Raw genomic sequence first — 22,379 nt, forward strand, 5'->3', positions numbered from 1 at the left:
GAGCAATACCTCAAATTCATCAAATTTATTTACTAAACTCCTAGCATCGGTGTACACGCAAGTATACCTGCACCTGTTTCTATTCTTAGCTACCCTAACATAACCCATGTGTTTACTTGTACCGCAATGGCTCCCAGCAGTCTCTGAAATACCATGCATCTTGTTTTTCAGGCTTCTGTTCATTCTAATAGAAGCAGTGCAAGAATCTCTTTCACCTCTGCCAGTGGCTACTGTCAATCTATTGGTCTTTGTCTCCCCCCAAGCTAGCAGTTTTCCGACCCACCTAACACTGCCTCGATAACATCAGCAAATATTCTTGCACCCTTTCTATTTAAGTGTATCCCATCTCTGTAGAAGCAATCTCTCCTGTTAACAAGTACAGTCCAGGCTGAAAAAAATTCTACCCCTTGCACAATCTTTCCAGGGCCGAATTGATCGACAAGGCTCTCATCATATACTCCCTCCTATCGTGTCTGGGCAGAATTGCAGACACTTTCAAATTCAACCCTAATTCTCGGCTTTTGTTCAACAGTGACCTGTACTTGTTAAGTAATTCTGCCGGTCTCCTACTCTTAATATTATTAGTGCCAACGTGTACAACTATATCACCTTTTGTGCCCTTAAAAGATGATATTCGCTCTACAACGTCATCAACCTTTGCCCCTGGCAGACATGGCAGTTCTTTGAATGCTTCCCATTTTGAATTTGCTGTTGGTAACATCATCAGTTGGTCCCACTGTATAGAATTTAAATACTGTCTCAGTCCATCGTAGTCGCCTTTACGAAAGCAATACCCCTTCCCTTTAGCCCTAATGGTAGTTACCTCTTTGAGTAACTCCCACTTCAGAACACTGTGATCACTGCCACCTAGTGGTTCATTTATCTGCAGATTCTTAATGCATGAAGAATCACTACTGATAATCAAATCAAGAGTATTACTCCCTCTAGTTGCCTCTCGAACATGCTGATGTTAGCATTAGCATTAGCATTAGCATTAGTAGAGGCATTTGATGCAAGAAAGCAAGCTTATGCAGCATCAGCCAAAAAAAAAAAAAAAAAAAAAAAAAAAGTAACATAAATAAATAAAAATAACCATTTCCACTTCACCCCTCTGTTCGTTCGAAATACCTGTCCAGCTGAGCCTTAAACTTATTTAGGCTATCAACTTCCACGACAAGGGATGGAAGTCTGTTCCACCCACCAACCACCCGCTGGCTAAAGGCAAATTTCCGCACATCTATCCTACATCTGTCTTTCCTCAATTTGAATTTATGCCCTCTCAGGTGATTTTTCTGAGCTAGAGGAAGAATCCCATCAGCATTGAGCATGCTCAAACCATTCAAGGCTTTGTACACCTCTATCAGATCACCCCGCTGGTGCCTAGTTTCCAGACACTGTAATTTGCAAAACTTAAGCCTTTCTTCGTAAGAGAACCCCTTTGTCCCATTCACCAATCTAGTTGCCCTTCTCTGTACTCGTTCCAGCAGCTCTACATCCTTCCTGAAATGAGGCCTCCAGGCCTGTATACAGTACTCTAGGTGTGGCCTGACCACTGCCTTATACAAGGGAATAATCACCTCCTTATCCCTGCTAGAAAAATTCCTATATATCATTGACAATACACCATGAGCTACTCTTGCAGCTCGTCTGCACTGCTCAGAGAACTTCATATCTGCCTGCACCACCACCCCCAGGTCCCTTTCATTCTCTACCACTGTCAGTGTAGTACCACAGAGTTGATTCGTTGCTCTGGGGTTGCTGTTTCCCATATGTAGTACTTTACATTTGTCAATGTTAAACTTCATTTGCCACCTCGAAGCCCATCTGCTCAACCTTTCCAAATCCTGTTGCAGCAGCATAGTGTCAGTAGTGTCCTTGACAACCCTGCCAACCTTCGTATCGTCTGCAAACTTGGACATTAAGCCTGATATACCATCATCAATATCATTTACAAATACAGAAAACAATAAAGGCCCCAATACTGAACCCTGAGGGACTCCACTAATAACATTAGTCCACGATGAGCAGTGTCCATTGATTACCACTCTCTGTCTTCTCCCCCTCAACCACCCCTTTATCCATAGCAGCAACTTGCCTCCAATGCCACACTGCTCCAATTTGTGCAGCAGTCTTCCATGTGCAACAGTATCAAAAGCCTTTCTAAGATCCAAGTATATAATATCAAAGTTATTCCCTGCATCCAGTTCTTTTGTGACTGCATCATAGTATCCAATCAAATTGGTCAGGCAAGACTTCCCCTTAACAAAACCATGCTGTGTCCTAGCTATAACTGAAGTCTTGTCTAGATGATCCTGCAGTGCTTCTTTCACCAGTGCCTCCATTAATTTTCCGGGAACAGAAGTTAAACTCACAGGTCTATAATTACTTGTGTCAGCCTTTGATCCCCCTTTGTGAATTGGGGTCACATTTGCACATCTCCAGTCAATGGGTACCTCCCCTGAGTCCAAGGAAGCTCTCATAATTATGGCTAAGGGTTTGCTTACCTCCTTTGCTGCCTCCTTTAATATAACTGGATAGATCCCATCCACCCCAGGTGCCTTTCTTGTGTTTATCTTCAACAATTTCTCCTCCACTTTGCTGTCAGTTATTACAAGATTCTCTAGCTTACTGCTAGAGTTGAATACACCTCTGGCATTCCCCTCGCTGAATAACTCCTCATGTGTGAATGTCGATGCAAAATATTCATTTAGTTTGTTAGCTACCTGAGCAGGGTCATCAACAGTTGACCCATCGATCTCAAGTGGACCAATCTGATTCATCCCCTTCCTTCTAGAGTTTACATAAGTAAAGAACTCTTTGCTGTTTTTCTTCGCATCCCTTGCCAAGGATCTCTCGTAATCTGCCTTCGCCTGCCTAACCTCCTTTGTAACTTGGTTACAGATCAACTTGTATCTATCATAGGCGTCCGTGTCACGTGTTAATTTGTATGTATCCCATGCATTTTTCTTCTCTGCCATATGCCTCATTAGTTCATCTGACAACCATTTAGGCCTAAACCTTGAACAATATTTCTTAGTTGGTATGTAAAGCCTAGTAGCTTCCACGATAAGTTCTTTGAATGCTTCCCATTTTGAATTTGCTGTTGGCAATATCATCAGTTGATCCCACTGTATAGAATTTAAATACTGTCTCAGTCCATTGTAGTCGCCTTTACGAAAGCAATACCCCTTCCCTTTACCCCTAATGGTAGTTACCTCTTTGAGTAACTCCCACTTCAGCACACTGTGATCACTGCCACCAAGTGGTTCATTTATCTGCAGATTCTTAATGCATGAAGAATCACTACTGATAATCAAATCAAGAGTATTACTCCCTCTAGTTGCCTCCCGAACATGCTGATGTAGAAAACAATCATCCAATAAATCCACAAAAGCCTTGCTACTGTGTGAGTGACCAGCCCCCAAATTCCAGTCAATATCTGGGAAATTAAAATCCCCCATTATAAGACTCTCTGATTTACTGGCCCACTCTATTTCTCCGAACAGTTTCTTATTATACTCATCAGAGTCATTAGGCCTATAGCACACTCCTACTCTCAATTTTGATCTCCCAATGCTTATGTCACACCAAACTGACTCGACACTGCACTGTCCAGCGATGTCGACTGGCTTCACTTCCTTGGATTTTATGTGTTTTTTAACTAATAGCATAACCCCTCCTCCCTTCCTATCCTGTCTATCCTTTCTGTAGACATTGTACTCCCCAAATTCCAGTTCTGCATTTCTTATATCTGTGTGACACCACGTCTCTGAAATCCCCACAATATCTGCCTTTGATGTTTTGAGCAATACCTCAAATTCATCAAATTTATTTACTAAACTCCTAGCATTGGTGTACACACAAGTATACATGCACCTGTTCTTTTTCTTAGCTACCCTAACACAACCCATGTGTTTACTTGTACCCCAATGATTCCCAGCAGTCTCTGAAATATCCTGCATCTTATTTTCCAGGCTGCGGCTCATTCCAATAGAAGCAGTGCAAGAATCACTTTCACCTCTGCCAGTGGCTACTGTTAATCTATTAGTCCTTGTATCCCCCCAATCTAGCAGTTTTCCGACCCACCTAACATTGCCTCGATAGCATCAGCAAACATTCTTGCACCCTTTCTATTTAAGTGTATCCCATCCCTGTAGAAGCAGTCTCTCCTGTTAACAAGTACAGACCAGGCTGAAAAAAATTCTACCCCTTGAGCCCTGCACAATCTTTCCAGGGCCGAATTGATTGACAGGGCTCTCATCATATACTCCCTCCTATCGTGTCTGGGCAGAATTGCAGACACTTTCAATTTCAACCCTAATTCACGGCTTTTTTTCATCAGTGACCTGTACTTGTCAAGTAATTCCGCCGGTCTCCTACTCTTAATGTCATTAGTGCCAACGTGTACAACTATATCACCTTTTGTGCCCTTAAAAGATGATATCCGCTCTACGACGTCATCAACTTTTGCCCCTGGCAGACATAAAACAATCATCGAATAAATCCACAAAAGCCTTGCTAGTGTGTGAGGGACCAGCCCCCAAATTCCAGTCAATATCTGGGAAATTAAAATCCCCTATTATAAGACTCTCTGATTTACTGGCCCACTCTATTTCTCTGTACAGTTTCTTATTATACTCATCAGAGTCATTAGGCCTATAGCACACTCCTACTCTCAATTTTGATCTCCCAATGCTTATGTCACACCAAACTGACTCTACACTGCAATGTCCAGCGATGTCGACTGGCTTCACTTCCTTGGATTTTATGTGTTTCTTATCTAATAGCATAACCCCCTCCTCCCTTCCTATCCTGTCTATCCTTTCTGTAGACATTGTACTCCCCAAATTCCAGTTCTGCATTCCTTATATCTGTGTGACACCACGCCTCTGAAATCCCAACAATATCTGCCTTTGATGTTTTGAGCAATACCTCAAATTCAAATTTATTTACTAAACTCCTAACATTGGTGTACATGCAAGTATACATGCACCTGCTCTTCCTCTTAGCCACCCTAACACAATCCATGTGTTCACTTGTACCCCCATGATTCCCAGCAGTCGCTGAAATATCCTGCATTTTATTTTCCAGGCTCATTCCAATAGAAGGAGTGCAAGAATCACTGTCTCCTCTGCCAGTGGCTACTATTAATCTATTAGTCCTTGTATCCCCCCAATCTAGCAGTTTTCCGACCCACCTAACACTGCCTCAATAGCATCAGCAAACATCCTTGCACCCTTTCTATTTTAGTGTATACCATCCCTGTAGAAGCAGTCTCTCCTGTTAATTTTTAATAATTACTTTGCCCTCTGATCCCACTTTGTGAATTGGGGATACATTTAGCATTAGGAGCCTCCGTAGCCAAGTGGTCAGAGCAGGAGTGCAGTAGCACATGCTCTTTGAGTAGACGGGGTTCAAGCCACTGATTGCTAAATACGGTTGATCTGCCAACCCGCACTGGACCAGCGTGGCAGATTATGGTCCATTTCCCTCAACATGAATTGTTGATGAGGTTTCTATCCTGAGATGGTTGATAAGGAGAGCAGTTTTTTTTTTTTTTCTTTTAGTATTAGCATTAGTTGAGGCATGTGATGCAAGAAAGCAAGCTTATACAGCATCAACCAAATAAAAAAAAAATAAAATAAATAAATAAAATAAAAAAACTTTCCATTTCACCCATCCGGCCACTCCAAATGTTTGTCTAGTTCAGCCTTAAAATTTATTTAAGCTATCAACTTCCACAAAAAAAGAGGAAGTGTGTTCCAGGAATAAACTACCTGGTGGCTAAAGGCAAACTTCCGCACAACTATTCTACAACTGTCTTTTCTCAATTTGAATCTATGCCCCCTCAAGTTCTTAATCTGAGCAAGTGGAAGTATCCTATCAGCATTGAGCCTGCTCAAACCAATCAAGGTCTTATACACCTCAATCAGATCACCTCGCAGCTGCCTAGTTTCTAGATACAACTTGCAGAACTTAGGGCTTTCTTCATAAGTGCACCCCTTTTGTTCCTCTCAAAAAACTTGTTGCCCTTCTCTGTACTCGTTCTAGCAACTCTACATCCTTCCTGAAATGGGCCTCCAGACCAGTATGCATTACTCAAGGTGTGGCCTGACCATTGCCTTATACAAAAGGTATAATCACCTCCTTGTCTCTGCTAGCAAAATTCCTATATATCACTGACAAAACTCCATGACCTGCTCTGGCAGGCCATTTGTACTGCTTAGAGAACTTCATATCTGACTACACAATTATCCCAGGTCTTTTTCATTCTCCACCTCCCTGATTGTAGTACTACACAATTGGTACATTTCTCTTTGGTTACTGTTACCCATATGGAGTACTTTGCATTTGTCAATGTTAAACTTCAGCTGCCACTTCTCAGCCCATCTGCCTAACTTTTAGATGCTGTTGCAGTAGAACACTGTCTTTACTATCATTAACAACCCTGAAAATTTGCACATTTCAGTCCAAGGGGACCATCCACGACTCCAAGGATGCTCTCATAATTATAACTGAGGGTTTACTTACCTCCCTTAACATAACTGGATAGATTCCATCCATCCCAGGTGCATTTCTTCTTTTTAACTTCAAAAATTTCTATTCCACTTTCCTCTTGGTATTCCAAAATCATTTACCTCACTGAAGACGTATGAATGTAGATGAAAAATACCTTTTCAGATTGTTAGCAACCTGAGCAGGATCATCGACAGTTCAACCAACAATATAATGTGGACCAATGTGATTCATCCCCTTCATTATAGTGTTTGAATCTGACACCCATTTTGGTCTAAGCCTTGAACAGTATTTATATGATTAGCATTTAGCATTAGTAGAGGCATAATGTAGATGAAAAATACGTAGATGAAAAATACGTAAATGAAAAATACGTAGATGAAAAATAAATATGATGCAAGAAAGCAAGCTTATTCAGCATCAGCCAAAAAAAAAAAAAACCACTCCCATTTCACCCCTCTGTTCGTTCGAAATACCTGTCCAGTTGAGCTTTAAATTTGTTTAGGCTATCAACTTCAACAACAAGTGACGGAAGTCGGTTCCACCAACCAACCACCCGCTGGCCAAAGGCAAATTTCCGCACATCTATCCGACATCCGTCCTTCCTCAATTTGAATTTATGCCCTCTGAGGTGATTATTCTGAGCAAGATGAAGAATCCCATTGGCATTGAGCATGCTCAAACCATTCAAAGCCTTATACACCTCTATCAGATCACCTCGCCGGTGCCTAGTCTCCAGACTCTGCAATTTGCAAAACTTAAGCCTTTCTTCGTAAGAGCAACCCTTTGTTCCATTTACTAATCTTGTTGCCCTTCTCTGTACCCGTTCCAGCAGCTCTACATCCTTCTTGAAATGAGGCCTCCAGACCTGTATACAGTACTCAAGATGTGGCCTAACCATTGCCTTATACAAGGGAATAATCACCTCCTTATCCCTGCTAGAAAAATTCCTGTATATCATTGACAAGACACCATGAGCTACTCTTGCAGACCATCTGCACTGCTCAGAAAACTTCATATCTACCTGCACAATTACCCCCAGGTCCTTTTCATTCTCCACCACTGTCAGTGTAGTACCGCAGAGTTGATACGTTGCTCTGGGGTTACTGTTTCCCATATGTAGTACTTTACATTTGTCAAATGTTAAACTTCATTTGCCACCTCTCAGCCCATCTGTTCAACCTTTCCAGATCCTGTTGCAGCAGCATAGCGTCAGTAGTGTCCTTAACGACCCTGCCAACCTTTGTATCATCTGCAAACTTGGACATTAAACTTGATATCCCATGGGGCTCACATCTGGTGAGTATGGGCTTGGCACACCCAGGGTCCTGAGCTGGATATCATCATTCTTCCCTTTCTTGGTGATTCCCTTCTACTTTTGACTCTCTCTCTCTCTCTCTCTCTCTCTCTCTCTCTCAGGGCTACTCGGGAACTTTTTTTTTTCCTGGTGCAGCATAAGCCTCAGGCTTCCTTGCATCATATGGATAATAATAATAATAATAATAATAATAATAATAATCAATATCATTCATAAACACCGAAAACAACAACGGACCCAACAATGAACCTTGAGGAACTCCACTAATAACATTAGTCCACGTTGAGCAGTGTCCATTGATTACCACTCTCTGTCTTCTGCCACTCAACCATCCCCTTATCCATAGCAGCAATTTGCCTCCAATGCCACACTGCTCCAATTTGTGCAGCAGTCTTCCATGTGCAACAGTATCGAAAGCCTTTCTAAGATCCAAATATATAATATCAAAGTTATTCCCTGCATCCAGTTCTTTTGTGACTACATCATAGTATCCAATCAAATTGGTCAGGCAAGACCTGCCCTTAACAAAACCATGCTGCGTCTGAGCTATAACGGAATTCTTGTCTAGATGATCCTGCAGTGCTTCTTTAACCAGTGCCTCCATTAATTTACCTGGAACAGAAGTTAAACTAACAGGTCTATAATTACTTGTGTCAGCCTTTGATCCTCCTTTGTGAATTGGGGTTACATTTGCACATCTCCAGTCTATGGGTACCTCCCCTGAGTCCAAAGCTCCTCTCATAATTATGGCTAGGGGTTTGCATACTTCCTTTGCTGCCTCCTTTAATATAACTGGATAGATCCCATCCACCCCAGGCGCCTTTTTTATGTTTATCCTCAACAATCTCTCCTCCACTTTCCTCTCAGTTATTACAAAATCATCCAGCTCATTGCCACTGTTTACTTTACCTACATCATTCTCCTTCATGAATAACTCCTCATGCGTGAATGTAGATGCAAAATACTCGTTTAGATTGTTAGCCACCTGAGCAGGATCCTCAACTGTTGAACCATCAATATCCAGTGGACCAATCTGATTCATCCCTTTCCTTCAAGTTCAAGTATGTAAAGAATTCTTTTCTGTTTTTCTTTGCATCCTTTGCCAAGGATTTTTCGTAGTCTGCCTTTGCCTGCCTAATCACCTTTGTGACTTGGTTACAGACCAACTTATATCTATCATAGGCTTCCATGTCACCCATTAATTTGTATGTATCCCATGCATTTTTCTTCTCTGCCACATGTCTCATTAGTTCATCTGACAACCATTTAGGCCTAAACTTTGAACAATATTTCTTAGTTGGTATGTAAAGCCTGGTAGCCTCCAAGATTAGTTCCATGAATGCTTCCCATTTTGAGTTTGCTGTTGGTAACATCATCAGTTGGTCCACTGTACAGAATTTAAATACTGTCTCAGACCATCATAGTCTCCTTTACGAAAACAAAAACCCTTCCCTTTACCTCTGATGGTAGTTACCTCCTTGAGTAAATCCCACTTCAACACACTGTGATCACTGCCACCTAGTGGTTCATTTATCTGCAGGTTCTTAATGCATGAAGAATCACTACTGATAATCAGATCAAGAGTATTGCTCCCTCTTGTTGCCTCAAGAACATGCTGATGTAGAAAACAATCATCCAATAAATCCACAAAAGCCTTGCTAGTGTGCGAGTGACCAACCCACAAATTCCAGTCAATATCTGGGAAATTAAAATCCCCCATTATAAGACTCTCTGATTTACTGGCCCACTCTATTTCCCTGTACAATATCTTATTATACTCATCAGAGTCATTAGGCCTATAGCACACTCCTACTCTCAATTTTGATTTCCCTATGCTTATGTCACACCAAACTGACTCGACACTGCCCTGTCCATCGATGTCGACTGGCTTCACTTCCTTGGACTTTATGTGTTTCTTAATTAATAGCATAACCCCTCCTCCCCTCCTGTCCTGTCTATCCTTTCTATACACATTGTATTCCCCAAATTCCAGTTCTGCATTACTTATATCTGTGTGACACCACGTCTCTGATATCCCAACAATATCTGCCTTTGATGTTTTGAGCAATACCTCAAATTCATCAAATTTATTTACCAAACTCCTAGCATTGGTGTACACGCAGGTATACATGCACCTGTTTCTATTCTTAGCTACCCTAACACAACCCATGTGTTTACTTGTACCGCAATGACTACCAGCAGTCTCTGAAATATCCTGCATTTTGTTTTTCAGACTTCTGCTCATTTCAATAGAAGCAGTGCAAGAATCACTTCCACCTCTGCCATCGGCTACTGTTAATCGATTAGTCCTTGTATCCCCCCCCAACTAGCAGTTTTCCGACCCACCTAACACTGCCTCGACAGCATCAGCAAAAATTCTTGCACCCTTTCTATTTAAGTGTATCCCATCCCTGTAGAAGCAATCTCTCCTGTTAACAAGTACAGTCCAGGCTGAAAAAAATTCTACCCCTTGAGCCTTGCACAATCCCTCCAGGGCCGAATTGATCGACAAGGCTCTCATCATATACTCCCTCCTATCGTGTCTGGGCAGAATTGCAGACACTTTCAAGTTCAACCCTAATTCACGGCTTTTTTTCAACAGTGACCTGTACTTGCTAAGTAATTCCGCCGGTCTCCTACTTTTAATATCATTGGTGCCAACGTGTACAACTATATCACCTTTTGTGCCCTTAAAAGATGATATCCGCTCTACAACGTCATCAACCTTTGCCCCTGGCAGACATACCGTGGTCCTATTCCACCTATCCTTTTTACAAAGCATGTTCCCCGTTTCCCTGACAATAGTCACCAACAACTACTAGTTCCTGTGGGACCAGCGCATTCTGCCTCGGGGGCTGCTTCTGTGTTGCCTGATGACCAAGTGCAAGCTCTGGCGTTGATGTGGGCAGCTGAGAGCTTGATGGGCCCCTCAATTTATTTCCTTCGAGGGCATCCACCCTGTCCTTCAAGCTTGTGATATTAAAAGCCTAGTAGCTTTTTGATTACTTCCCCAAATACTTCCTGTTTAGAATTTTCTGATGCATCATCAGTTGGTCCTACCATAGTCACCTTTATGAAATCAAAAACCCTTTCCCTCACTTTTGATGGTGGTTACCTTTAAGTGAATCTCACTGCTGATAATTACATCATTACTCTCTCTCTCTCTCTCTCTCTCTTGTTGGCTCTAGCATGCTGTTGTAGAAAACAGTCATCCAATAAATCCACAAAAGTCTTGCTAGTGTGTGACCGACCAACCCATAAGTTTGTTATTTACTGGTCCCTTCTATTTCTCTGTACAGTTGTTTGTTGTACTCAGAGTCACTGCCTTATATTTTATGTGCTTCTTAGCTAAGAGCATAACCCCTCTCCCATCCTACCTGACCCTTCCGTGTACATTATACTCCTCCAGAACTTTCGAACTCATCAAATTTATTCACTATGCTCCTAGCATTAGTGTATATCCAAGTACAGTATACATGTGCCATGATGACTTACAACAGGTTTGAAATCCCTGACACCTTGCTTTCCAGACTGCTGCACGTTCAGCAATCACTTTCACCTCTGCTTGTGGCACTTGTTAATGTATTAGTCTGTGTATCTCTTCCCACCGAGAGAGAGCAGTTTTGCAACCCATGTAACAATGCTTCAGTGGCATCAAATATTCTTGTATCCTTTATGTTTAAGTGAATCCCGTCCACGTAGAGAGCAGTCTATTCTGTTAACAAGCACAGACTATGCCGAGAAAAATTCTACCCCACAAGCCTTGCATAATCTCTCTAGGGCCGAATTGATTGCCGAGGCGCTCATCATATACTTCTCCTATCGTGTCTGGGCATAATTGCAGAGACTCAAATATAACCCTAACTTATGAGTTTTTCTCAACATTGCCCCATACTTTTTAAGTAAGTCCTCAGATCTCCTACTAATAATGTTAATGCGCACTTGTAGAATGATATCAACTTTTGCCCCTGGCAGAAATACCCTGGTGCTATTCCAGCTAACCTTTGTTGAACAATATATTTTCTTTTTCCCTGACAAAAAAGTCACGACAGTAGCTATCTCATGCACATCATGCTAGCTATCTCCTGTACATCTTTGGAATTGCCGCTGTGTTGCCTGATGTGCAAATATTAGCCCTGACATTGAGGTGGGCAGATGAGAGCTTGATGAGCCCAATTTAATTTCTTCAATGACATCCACCCAGTTCTTCAACTTTCAAACTCCCATCAAAACACTGAGAGTTGACAGCTAATACTCTTTACTTAGAACACACACAAAGACTTCAGTGGTATTTAGAAGAATCTCAACCATGTGGGATTTTGGGGAATTTACTATAATTCAGGGTGTGCCTAAACGATTTCAACGTTAAGGAACATTACATGGATTCTGCATACAAGACCTTACTCATGGCAACAAACCAATAATGAGTGCCAACCAACAATGAGTGATCAACGAAAGTGCATTTAGTTGACGATGAAGAATAAACATTCTTTAACATTTGTTGTCATAAATAATTTCTTTAAATTATAATTACTTGATTTTATATGCTATGTTTTCATTTAATTGGATAAATCAATCATTGTTTAAATAAACTAATTAGCTAACTAATTTCACTGTTGAGAATGTAACCTCCTGTTTATAAAATTGTCTATGGGAATAAATTCCTGCTTTACAAGTTTTTGCTTTATGAGCACGGGCACTAGGAATGAATTAACTCGTCAAGTCAGCAACTACCTGTATATGATATCAAAATTATTTTTTGTATCCAGTTCCTTTGTAACCACATCATAGTAACCAAACAAATTTGGCAGACAAGACTTTCCCTTAACAAACCCATGCTGTGTCTGAATTATTGCTGCAGTCTTGGCTAGATGATCCTGCAATGCATCTTTAACCATTGACTCCATTATTTTACCCGGAACAGAAGTTAAACTAACTGGTCTGTAATTACTATTAGCATCCCTTGCCAAATCTCCTTTGTGACTTGATTAGGACTAGCTTATATCTGCCACAGGCTTCTGTGTCGCCTGATAATTGATATGTATACCATGCATTTTTGTTCTCTGCCACATGTCTCATCAGTTCAGTATTCAAGACAGTCTACCATTTCTTTATGCAATGGAATTACTCTTTTTCTTATGGAGTTTTTTCTATCAGCTTGTCTCTTCAAATAATGTAAACAGGCTGTTAAAATTTTACTAAAATTTTGAAATGCAGATTTAAAATTTACAGTATTAGATAAAATATATAAAAATTTACTATATTTTATAATTTTTTTATGTTTACCTATAGGTAAAAGGCCACTAGTTATAAGCATACTCCGTGTATTTTGCAGTATTCATTTTTTTTAAATGTTTTGCATTTCCCTGATATTTCCTGCTTTTTTGAGTTTTTTTTTAATTTTTTTATTTTATATTTTCAGCAGGCTTATGAGGCCATGTCTTGAGTTCTAATGAAACCTTAAATCTTACTAATATTTTGCTTAGGCTGTATGTTATTTTTGTTATTGTAGTGTTCACATTGTGAATTTTAATATCTATCAATTTCTTATTCCAATTCAGTTCAAGAATAATAAGTGAAACATTTGAAGGGGGGGGGGGGGTAAACATATAGTCTACTCAAGAAAAACTTACAATTCAAGGGAACAGTGTTGAGGCTTTTCCATTCTATGTCCGTCTTTTAATAACTGAAACAGCTTCTCCAATGGCACAGATGGATATGGAGAACCTCCAAGAGTCATTATTTCCCACATTAATATACCAAATGACCATCTAATATATAAAATTAACAGTAATTAAAGCAAACAGTTATCAAAGCTTTAATTAAAAAAATTGTGATAAATTCACTAAATCAGATTTATTTTTACCCATAATTTTGAAAACCAAATGACCATCTAATATATAAAATTAACAGTAATTAGTAATTAAAGCAAAGTTATCAAAGCTTTAATTAAAAAAAATTGTGATAAATTCACTAAATCAGATTTATTTTTACCCCTAATTCTGAAAACATCTTCATGGTCAAAACATTGCAAAATAATATCAAGAGAATATAAGATACCAACCTGTCAGAAACTGAAACGTGAAGTGAAATGCGGAGATTAATGCTGATGATATCAAGCATATGGCATTAATATTTTTCAAACACTGGTGAAGAGAGATTCATGACATCAAAATAATGAAGTCACCTTACAATTACTGATTATAGCATAGTCCCAGAATAAGATATTACCTTAATTTGTTGTTAATGATAAACGGAATGATAGGCTAAAAAAGAATATCCCCTTTTTTCACACAACAAATGCTTCCCATAGCACTCAATATGGGGGTGAGGAGTGGGGAATGAAATCTTATTCATTACTATGATTTAAACTGTGGATGGCATGGATATACTTTTAATCAGGAGATTTAGGTTCAACTTGTCTCCAAGGCTCAGATCTCTGCCTGAAACTTAGCTTTCTTGATCTAGTTTCCACTGATATCTATATCTGGAATAGGCTTAACTGAAAGAGTTAGCATTAGCAATGGCATATAATGCAAGATAGCAAGCTTATATACATCATCAGCAAAAAAAAAAAAACCCTCCCCATTAACAAGACTACTATTTACCAATTTTCGCCAGTCCTACATTGAATTTATTTAAGCTTTCAACTTCCACAATGATAGATGGAAGTTTGTACAAGCAATCAACCACTCACTGGCTAAAAAGCAAATTTCTGCACATTTATTCTGTAACTGTCTTTCCTCAATTTGAATTCATGCCTCCTAAAGTGCATAATCTGAGCAGGAGGAAGAATCCAATTAGCGCTGAGCTTGCTCAAACCATTCAAAGCCTTACACACCTCAATCATATCACCACACATGTGCCTAGTCTCGAGACACTGCAATTGCAGAACTCAAGCATTCCTTGGTAAGAGCACCCCTTTGTTCCCCTCACCAATATCACTACCCTTCTCTCTACCCATTCCAATAGCTCTACATCCTTCCTAAAATGAGGCCTCCAGACCTGTATGCAGTACTCAATGGCCTTTTCCTCACCTTATCAGCGCTAGCAAAGTTCCTGTATATTGTTAACAAAACCCCGTGAGATGCTCCTCTCGCAGCCTATCTGCACTTCTCTAAAAACTGCATATCTGACTGCAGAGCACAATTACCCCTGGGTCTTTTTCATTCTCCACTAACCTGAGTGTAGTACTACACAGTTGGTGAGTTACTTGGGGTTACTGATACCCATATGCATTACTTTGCATATGTCAACATTAAAATTCAGTTGCCCCATCTCAGCCTGTCTGCCTAACTTTTCTAGATCCTGTTGCAGCAGCAGCATGCTGTCATTAACAACCCAGCAAACCTTGGGATCATCTGAAACTTGGACATTAAGAATGATATACCTTCATCAATATTCGTTGATAAATGCAGAAAACAACAATGGTCCCAATGACCAAACTTTGGGTAACTCCACTAATAACGTTAGTCCACGAACAGCAGTGTCCATTAATTACCACTCTCAGTGTTCTCCTACTCTACCATCCTTTTATCCATTGTAGCAACTTGCCCTTAATGGTATACTGCTCCAATTTGTACAACGAATTATGTGCAACAGTATCAAAAGATTTCCTGAAATCCAAGTCTATGATATCAAAATTATTTTTTTTCTACCAGTTCTTTTCTGACCATATTATAGTATCCAATCAAATTGGTCATGCAAAACTTCCCTTTGACAAACCCATGCTGTGTCTCAACTATAACTGCGGTCTTGTCTAGATGATCCTGCATTGCTTCTTTAACCAGTGACTCCATTATTTTCCCTGGAACAGACGTTAAACTCACAGGTCTATAATTACTTGTGTCAGCTTTTGATCCTCCTTTGTGAATTTGGGGTCTCATATGCACATCTCAGTCTATGGGTACCTCCCCTGAGTCCAAGGATGCTCTCATAATTATGGCTAAGTGTTTGCTTACTTCCTTTGATGCCATCTTTAATATAACTGGATAGATCCCATCCACCTCAGGTGCCTTTCTTATGTTTAACTTCAATGATTTCTCATCCACTTCTCACTTATTACAAAATGATTTAGCTCCATGTTTGAAAAATGTCTAGCCTCCACTTCCTTACAGAATTGTGAATGAATTCTCTACATTCACGCATTCCTCATGTGTGAATGTAGATGCAAAATACTCATTCAGTTTGTCAGCTACCTGAGTAGGCTCATCAACAATCGAACCATCAATATCAAGTGGACTAATCGGATTAATCCCCTTCTACAGTTTACATAAGTAAAAAAAGTCTTTGCTGTTTTTCTCTGCATCCTTTTCTAAAGAATTCTTGTAATCTGCCTTCACTTGCATAACATCCTTTGTGACTTCATTACAGAATAGCTTATATCTACCATAGACTTCTGAGTTTCCTGGTAATTTAAATGAACCCCACGCATTTTTCTTCTCTGCCACGAATCTCTTTAGTTCATCTTGAAGTTAAATCTTGAAGTATTTCTCAGTTGGTATAAAACGCTTAGTAGTTCCAAGATTAATTCCTTCAATGCTTCGCAATTAGAATTTGCTGTTGGTAACATCACCAGTTACCAACAGCAAATACCCACTGTATATAATTTAAAAAAAAAAAAACTGCACATAGAGAGAGAGAGAGAGAGAGAGAGAGAGAGAGAGAGAGAGAGAGAGAGAGAGAGAGAGAGAGAGAGATAATCTTTAATGCCCTTCACGGCCAAAAAGCCAGGGGTTTACATTTTTACAACCTCCCGAAACTTCCGGGAAAATAGAACAATTAATTTACAAAAACAGGTAATTTTACAAAAGAAAACATATTTTATACAAAGGAGAGAACTCCTTACGAGAGTTAGGTCTGATTGAGCTGACTTAACATCGAGATAAGAGCACCAGCTCAATCAGACAGGAACAGATGCAAGGTACACATGTCAATGCTGATTAGTCCTACTAGACATAATTTTTTTCCTGTAAGTCCGGTCAACAGCGAATTTGTTCAGGTCGGCGTCAAGTGCCCCGGTTTGCTTGAACATCTGCTGAGGGAGGAACCTGTCCGAGAGATGGAGTCGCGCTGAATGCGAGTAGAGCTCGGGATTGACCCTAAGGGCAGCAGGGGGGATCCTCCAGCCACAGGTATCCCAGAATGAAGGTGTTGCGATTATGCCTGTTATCATCTTGACTGTTGCAAGGAGGCGTTGGTCTTCGACTAAGGTGGGAAGCCGTGGAATCCCGAGAGAGTTGGCAAGCTGCGTGGTATGAATCAGAGCTGGAAGGTTGTGCTTCCTGTTGGCCCACTTTAGGAGCCAGAATTCTGTGGCAAAGAGTGGTTTCTTTATTGATGGTGCCGCTGACGCCCAAATTTCAGCAGCATAGAGTAAAGGTGGAAAGATGATTGCTCTTATGTACCTCACGGTTGTCTTTTTATCTCTGATATGAAGGAGATGCTGTTTTGCTATCCACCGGAGTCTTGAAGCACGTGTGAGGAGCATATCTATGTGGGCCCTGTATGTATGAAAGATGTTTTATGTGAAAACATCTTTGACGAAAATCAGAACCATTTTAAAATCAAAATTATGAATGATGTAAACTTTTATGCTACTTTCTCTACTGAATCAATATTTGGAAGAGGTGAGCAAAATTCAAGCCAACAGCCTAATTACCTATTTGACTAACCATCTGTTGAATAGTATGGTTGCAAGAATACAGGTATTTGCATTGTTGCAATTTGCATTTTTTTTACATTGCATTGTTAGGTGTTGCTATAGATGTTTCACATCAATAATTTTCTATTTATTGAAAGACCCTGAATGTTCAATGATACTGAAGTCAAATGCAAAGCCTTGTTGAGAGTATTGAGCAAGCCAACCTAAGAAAATAAAGATGAAGGTAGCAATGAATGCATGAGAAAGACAAAGACCATCAAAATTATCGTACGTAAAAGACAAACAGAAAATCAAGAATTATCGTACGTAAAAGACAAACAGAAAATCAAGATTATTGTACGTAAAAGACGAACAGAAAATCAAGCACTGGATTTTGCAGTGCCTTCAACCAGCAATGCCACTCCATCTAACAATGATCTACCTGAAGTGAGTATCAATTATGTACAACAGAACATTTCTCCAATTGCAGAGCAGATAAATTTAACTGGTCATGCTCTTTTTCTGTACACAGACTACTATTTAGATACGAACACACATTGAGAGTTTGAAAGGATAGTTATGAAAAATTATTTCTGTATGCTTCATTTGTGATTGTCTATGGTTTGAAAACGACACAAAGAAACCAGCTGCTGAAGATACATCACTGATACACACCGCATTTCCTGATGTTGAAGTCGACAGGATCCTTGTGTGTAATAGCTGAGAGGTTCACTTAAGAACAAGGAACTTAATTGTCACCCAATGGCAAAGTGATACAACTGCTGTCTATATTTCTCCTAACAGTGATATATAGGATATAATTGTCTCCATTCATTTCCTTTTGTTGCTGTACTTGTACCGGAATACCCATGATCATGAGTGGTGATTTAAACGTTAACTTCGGATTGGAAGAAACTAAACTGTTAATTACTTTCCTGCAAGAAACGTTTGATCCAACTCTCAATATTAATTGCTCAATTTCAATAAGATTGATACCTCAACTGATGCAGTTTTCCAGAGATGTTTAGATACGTTGCAATCCAATTATATGTCTCGTCTTCCAATTGAAATTATGGAAATTTGTGAATGATCAAAAAATATGCCCAATACAAAAGTTCTTTATTTCGTAATCAATATATACAAACCAAAATATCTAAAAGAAATGTGAAGATTAGTAACCTACCTTTATGGAAATGATGCCATTTCTGCATCGCATTTTCATGACAAATTGGTTTTGACATGAAACACTGTCTGAGACCACCATAGTTATCTTTGCTAAAACACTTCCCTTTCCCCTGATGGTAGCTACATATTTAAGTTAATCCCGCATCAGTACACTGTGATCACTGCCACTTAGTGGTTTCTGTATCTGCAGATTCTTAACGTATGAAGAATCACTGCTGATAATCAGATCAAAAGTATTACTCCCTCTCAAACATGTTGCTGTAGAAAACCATCGTCCAATAAATCCACAAAAGTCTTGCAAGTGTGTGATCAATCCACAAGTTCCACAATACCTGGAAATTTAAAATCCCCCACCATTCTGATTTACTGATTTACTGATAAAACATTCTGATTTACTGGCCCACTATTTCTCGGTGCAGTTGTTCATTTACTTATCAGTCATTAGGCCCATAACACACACACCTACTCTCATTTTTTGTTTAATCAGTGCTTATGTCACACCAAATTGACAATGTTTCACTGGCTACCTGTGTCAACTGGATGCACTGCCTTAGATTCTGTGTGTTTCCTAACTAACAGCATAACCCTTCGTCCCTTCCTATTCTGCCTTGACAACACTACACATCCTTCCACTCCTCACACTGTTTAAATCTCGGCCTACACAGAGTTCTGTGCTACACAAATAGAGTAAACAATGCAGAGATGGTGGAAACCTCTGATGCCAGTATATGGGGGGAACCCTGGAGACTGCAATTAAACCAATACACCTTCTAACTTCTATACAGCTGGGGTGAATCACCCACTGGCAGAATGAGCTTTATTAAGTCTGTTTTTCAAATTTCTGCAATTTCTTTAGGCTTTGTGTTGAATCTGCCAAGTTTTGGTGTTCCTTTTGTACTAACATTAATAATGTTTAATGGTGAGAAAAAGGAAGAAGCAGGTGGACCCTCCAGTGGAGATTCCGAAATCTGAGGAAGAAGTCACTTCTGAATGAGCTTTAAGAAGTCCAAGAGGAGCTGGGGCTAGCCCTGAGCTCTTGATTCCTCAAAGCACTAGTGAGCGAAGTTCTAATCAAGAGTCTCTCCAGACTGGGTTTCAGATTCTGAATAGAAGTAGGCAAGGACTATTAGGATTAGCAGAGGCATATGATGCAAGAAAGCAAGCTTATGCAGCATCAGCCAAAAAAAAAAAAAAAAAAACGCCTCGCATTTCATCCCTCCATGTGAACAGGCGAAGTTTTTACGGCTCCAGCAAATAGGGAAGTTTTTGCTTTTTTATTGACTTAAATTGGCATATTAATTTATTTTTTAGAGTTGCTTTATATTCCTAGTAACAATACTTTAGTTTAAATTGAATTTAGATAGAGATTTTGTAGGTTATTACTTAGTATCAGTAAGGGTATCAAATCCATGTGTGGACAGGTTTTGCAGCTCCAGCAGCAAATGAGGTTTTTAATTAGCCACTTTATTGGCTTAATTGTTAGATTAAATTATTTTCTATAACAGCTTATAGACCTAGTCAAGCTAGGTCTATAAGCTGTTATAGAGACCGTGGTTTATTTTGAATTTAGATAGCACGATTTGGAAAGTAAATAATATCTAGTGTTCTTAGATTAACCATTCATAATTTGCCGCCATTATTATACAATACGTGTGATAGCACACGTATCACATTTTAACGGAAAACTAGATAGCGGGTATAGTAGTATCAATTAATCAGTAAAATTTATTAATCTTATTAAATTTCATTGTCAACTGAATTGCACTTTTTTAACTAAATAAATATATATTAATATATTAAAGTTGACAGGGGATAAGAAAGTCATAACGTAACTCGGAGATAATATTCGATACCAAAATACATATATATATAGTGCATTGGGATATAGGTTTAGGGTTAACTGCATTGGGATATAGGTTTAGGTTTATATTTTGTACTGGAATTTTATTGAACTTGAATAGAAATCATGACTCAGACCAGAGCAACAAAGCAAAGGACTCAAACTAGTGGAAGTGCTGTGGCTCAGGGGAGAACTGAGGAGGGGGGGGTTGTCCTCTGAATCACAGTCTATTGAAATGCACTGCTTGTTTGATGTTTGTGGACAATCAGGAACGGGACATGATATTGCCAAGGGGAATGTCTTTGTGTGTGCGCGCGATGCAAGGACTGCGAGGAAATAGGGCGCCAACTCGGCATTGTTATGGGCTTATAGGAGAGCTTGAAGGACAGGGTGGATGCCCTCGAAGGATTTAAATTGAGGGACCCATCAAGCTCTCAGCTGCCCACATCAATGCCAGATCTTGCACTTGAACATTACGCAACACAGCGGCAACCCCCAAGGCAGAATGCACTGGTCCCAAAGGAACTAGTTGTTGTAGGTGACTCTATTGTAAGGGAAATGGGCAACATACTGTGCAAAAAGGATAGATGGAACAGGACCACGGTATGTCTGCCGGGGGCAAAGGTTGATGACGTTGTAGGGAAGATATCATCGTTTAAGGGCACAAAGGGTGATACGCGTTAGCACTAATGATATTAAGAGTAGGAGACCGGCAGAATTACTTAACAAGTACAAGAAAATAATGAAAAAAAGCCGTGAGTTAGGGTTTAATTTGAAAGTGTCTGCAATTCTGCCCAGACACGATAGGAGGGGCTATATGATGAGAGCATTGTTGTTCAATTCTGCCCTATAGAGATTGTGCAAGGCTCAAGGGATAGAATTTTTCTCAGCCTGGTCTGTGCTTGTTAACAGGAGAGCTGCTTCTACAGGGATGGGATACACTTAAATAGAAAGGGTGCAAGAATATTTGCTGATGCTATAGAGGCAGAGTTAGGTGGGCCGGAAAACTGCTAGCTTTGGGGGGGGTGATACAAGGACAAATAGACTAACAGTAGCTGCTGGTGGAGGTAAAAGTGATTCTTGCACTATTTCTATTGAAATGCAATTGAACAGCAGCCTGGAAAGCAAGGCAATAGGAATTTCCAGGACTGCTGGGAGTCATAGTGGAACAAGTAAATACATGGGCTGTGTTAGGGTAACTAAGAGTAGAAACCGGTGCATGTGCACCAATGCTAGGAGTATAGTTAATAAATTCGATGAGCTTGAAGTCCTAGTCAAGACATCAAAGGCAGATATTGTTGGGGTATCAGAGACATGGTGTCACACAGACATAAGCAGTGCAGAACTGGAATTTGGGGAGTACAATGTGTACAGAAAGGATAGACAGGACAGGAAGGGAGGAGGGGTTATGCTGTTAGTTAAGAAATACAAAATCTAAGGAAGTGCATCCGATTGATGTAGGTGGACAATGCAATGTTGAGTCTGTTTGGTGTGACATAAGCACTGGGAAAGGAAAAATGAGGTGTTTGTTATAGGGCTAAAGAATCTGATGAGTATAATGAGCAATCGTACAGAGAAATGGAGTGGGCCAGTAAATTAGTGTGTCTTATAATGGGGGATTTTAATTTCCCAGGTATTGGACTGGAATTTGTGGGTTGGTTACTCACACACTAGCAAGGCTTTTTAGGATTTCTTGGATGATTGTTTTCTACAGCAGCATGTTTGGGAGGCAACTAGAAGGAGTAATACTCTTGATCTGATTATCAGTAGTGATTCTTCATGCTTCAAGCATCTGCAGATATAGGAACCACTAGGTGGCAGTGATCACAGTGTGCTGAAGTGGGATTTACTCAAAGAGGTAACTACCATCAAGGGTA

The 22,379-nt window shown here is 39.9% G+C and overlaps 1 protein-coding gene across 1 annotated transcript in view; it reads right to left on the reverse strand.

Moving 5' to 3' along the window:
• Window positions 1-22,379, reverse strand: part of LOC150076622 (fibroblast growth factor receptor 1-like) — a 457,312-nt gene that overhangs the window by 53,886 nt on the left and 381,047 nt on the right. Inside the window, exon 13 of the mRNA XM_090387392.1 lies at window positions 13,468-13,605. Within this exon, the coding sequence (XP_090243518.1) occupies window positions 13,468-13,605 (138 nt within the window). The remainder of the gene's footprint in view (window positions 1-13,467; window positions 13,606-22,379) is intronic.

This window comes from Mastigoproctus giganteus, chromosome 13 (genome assembly GCF_048544385.1).
Source record: "Mastigoproctus giganteus isolate SK-2022 chromosome 13, ASM4854438v1, whole genome shotgun sequence".
NCBI classification, from domain to species: Eukaryota; Metazoa; Arthropoda; class Arachnida; order Uropygi; family Thelyphonidae; genus Mastigoproctus; species Mastigoproctus giganteus.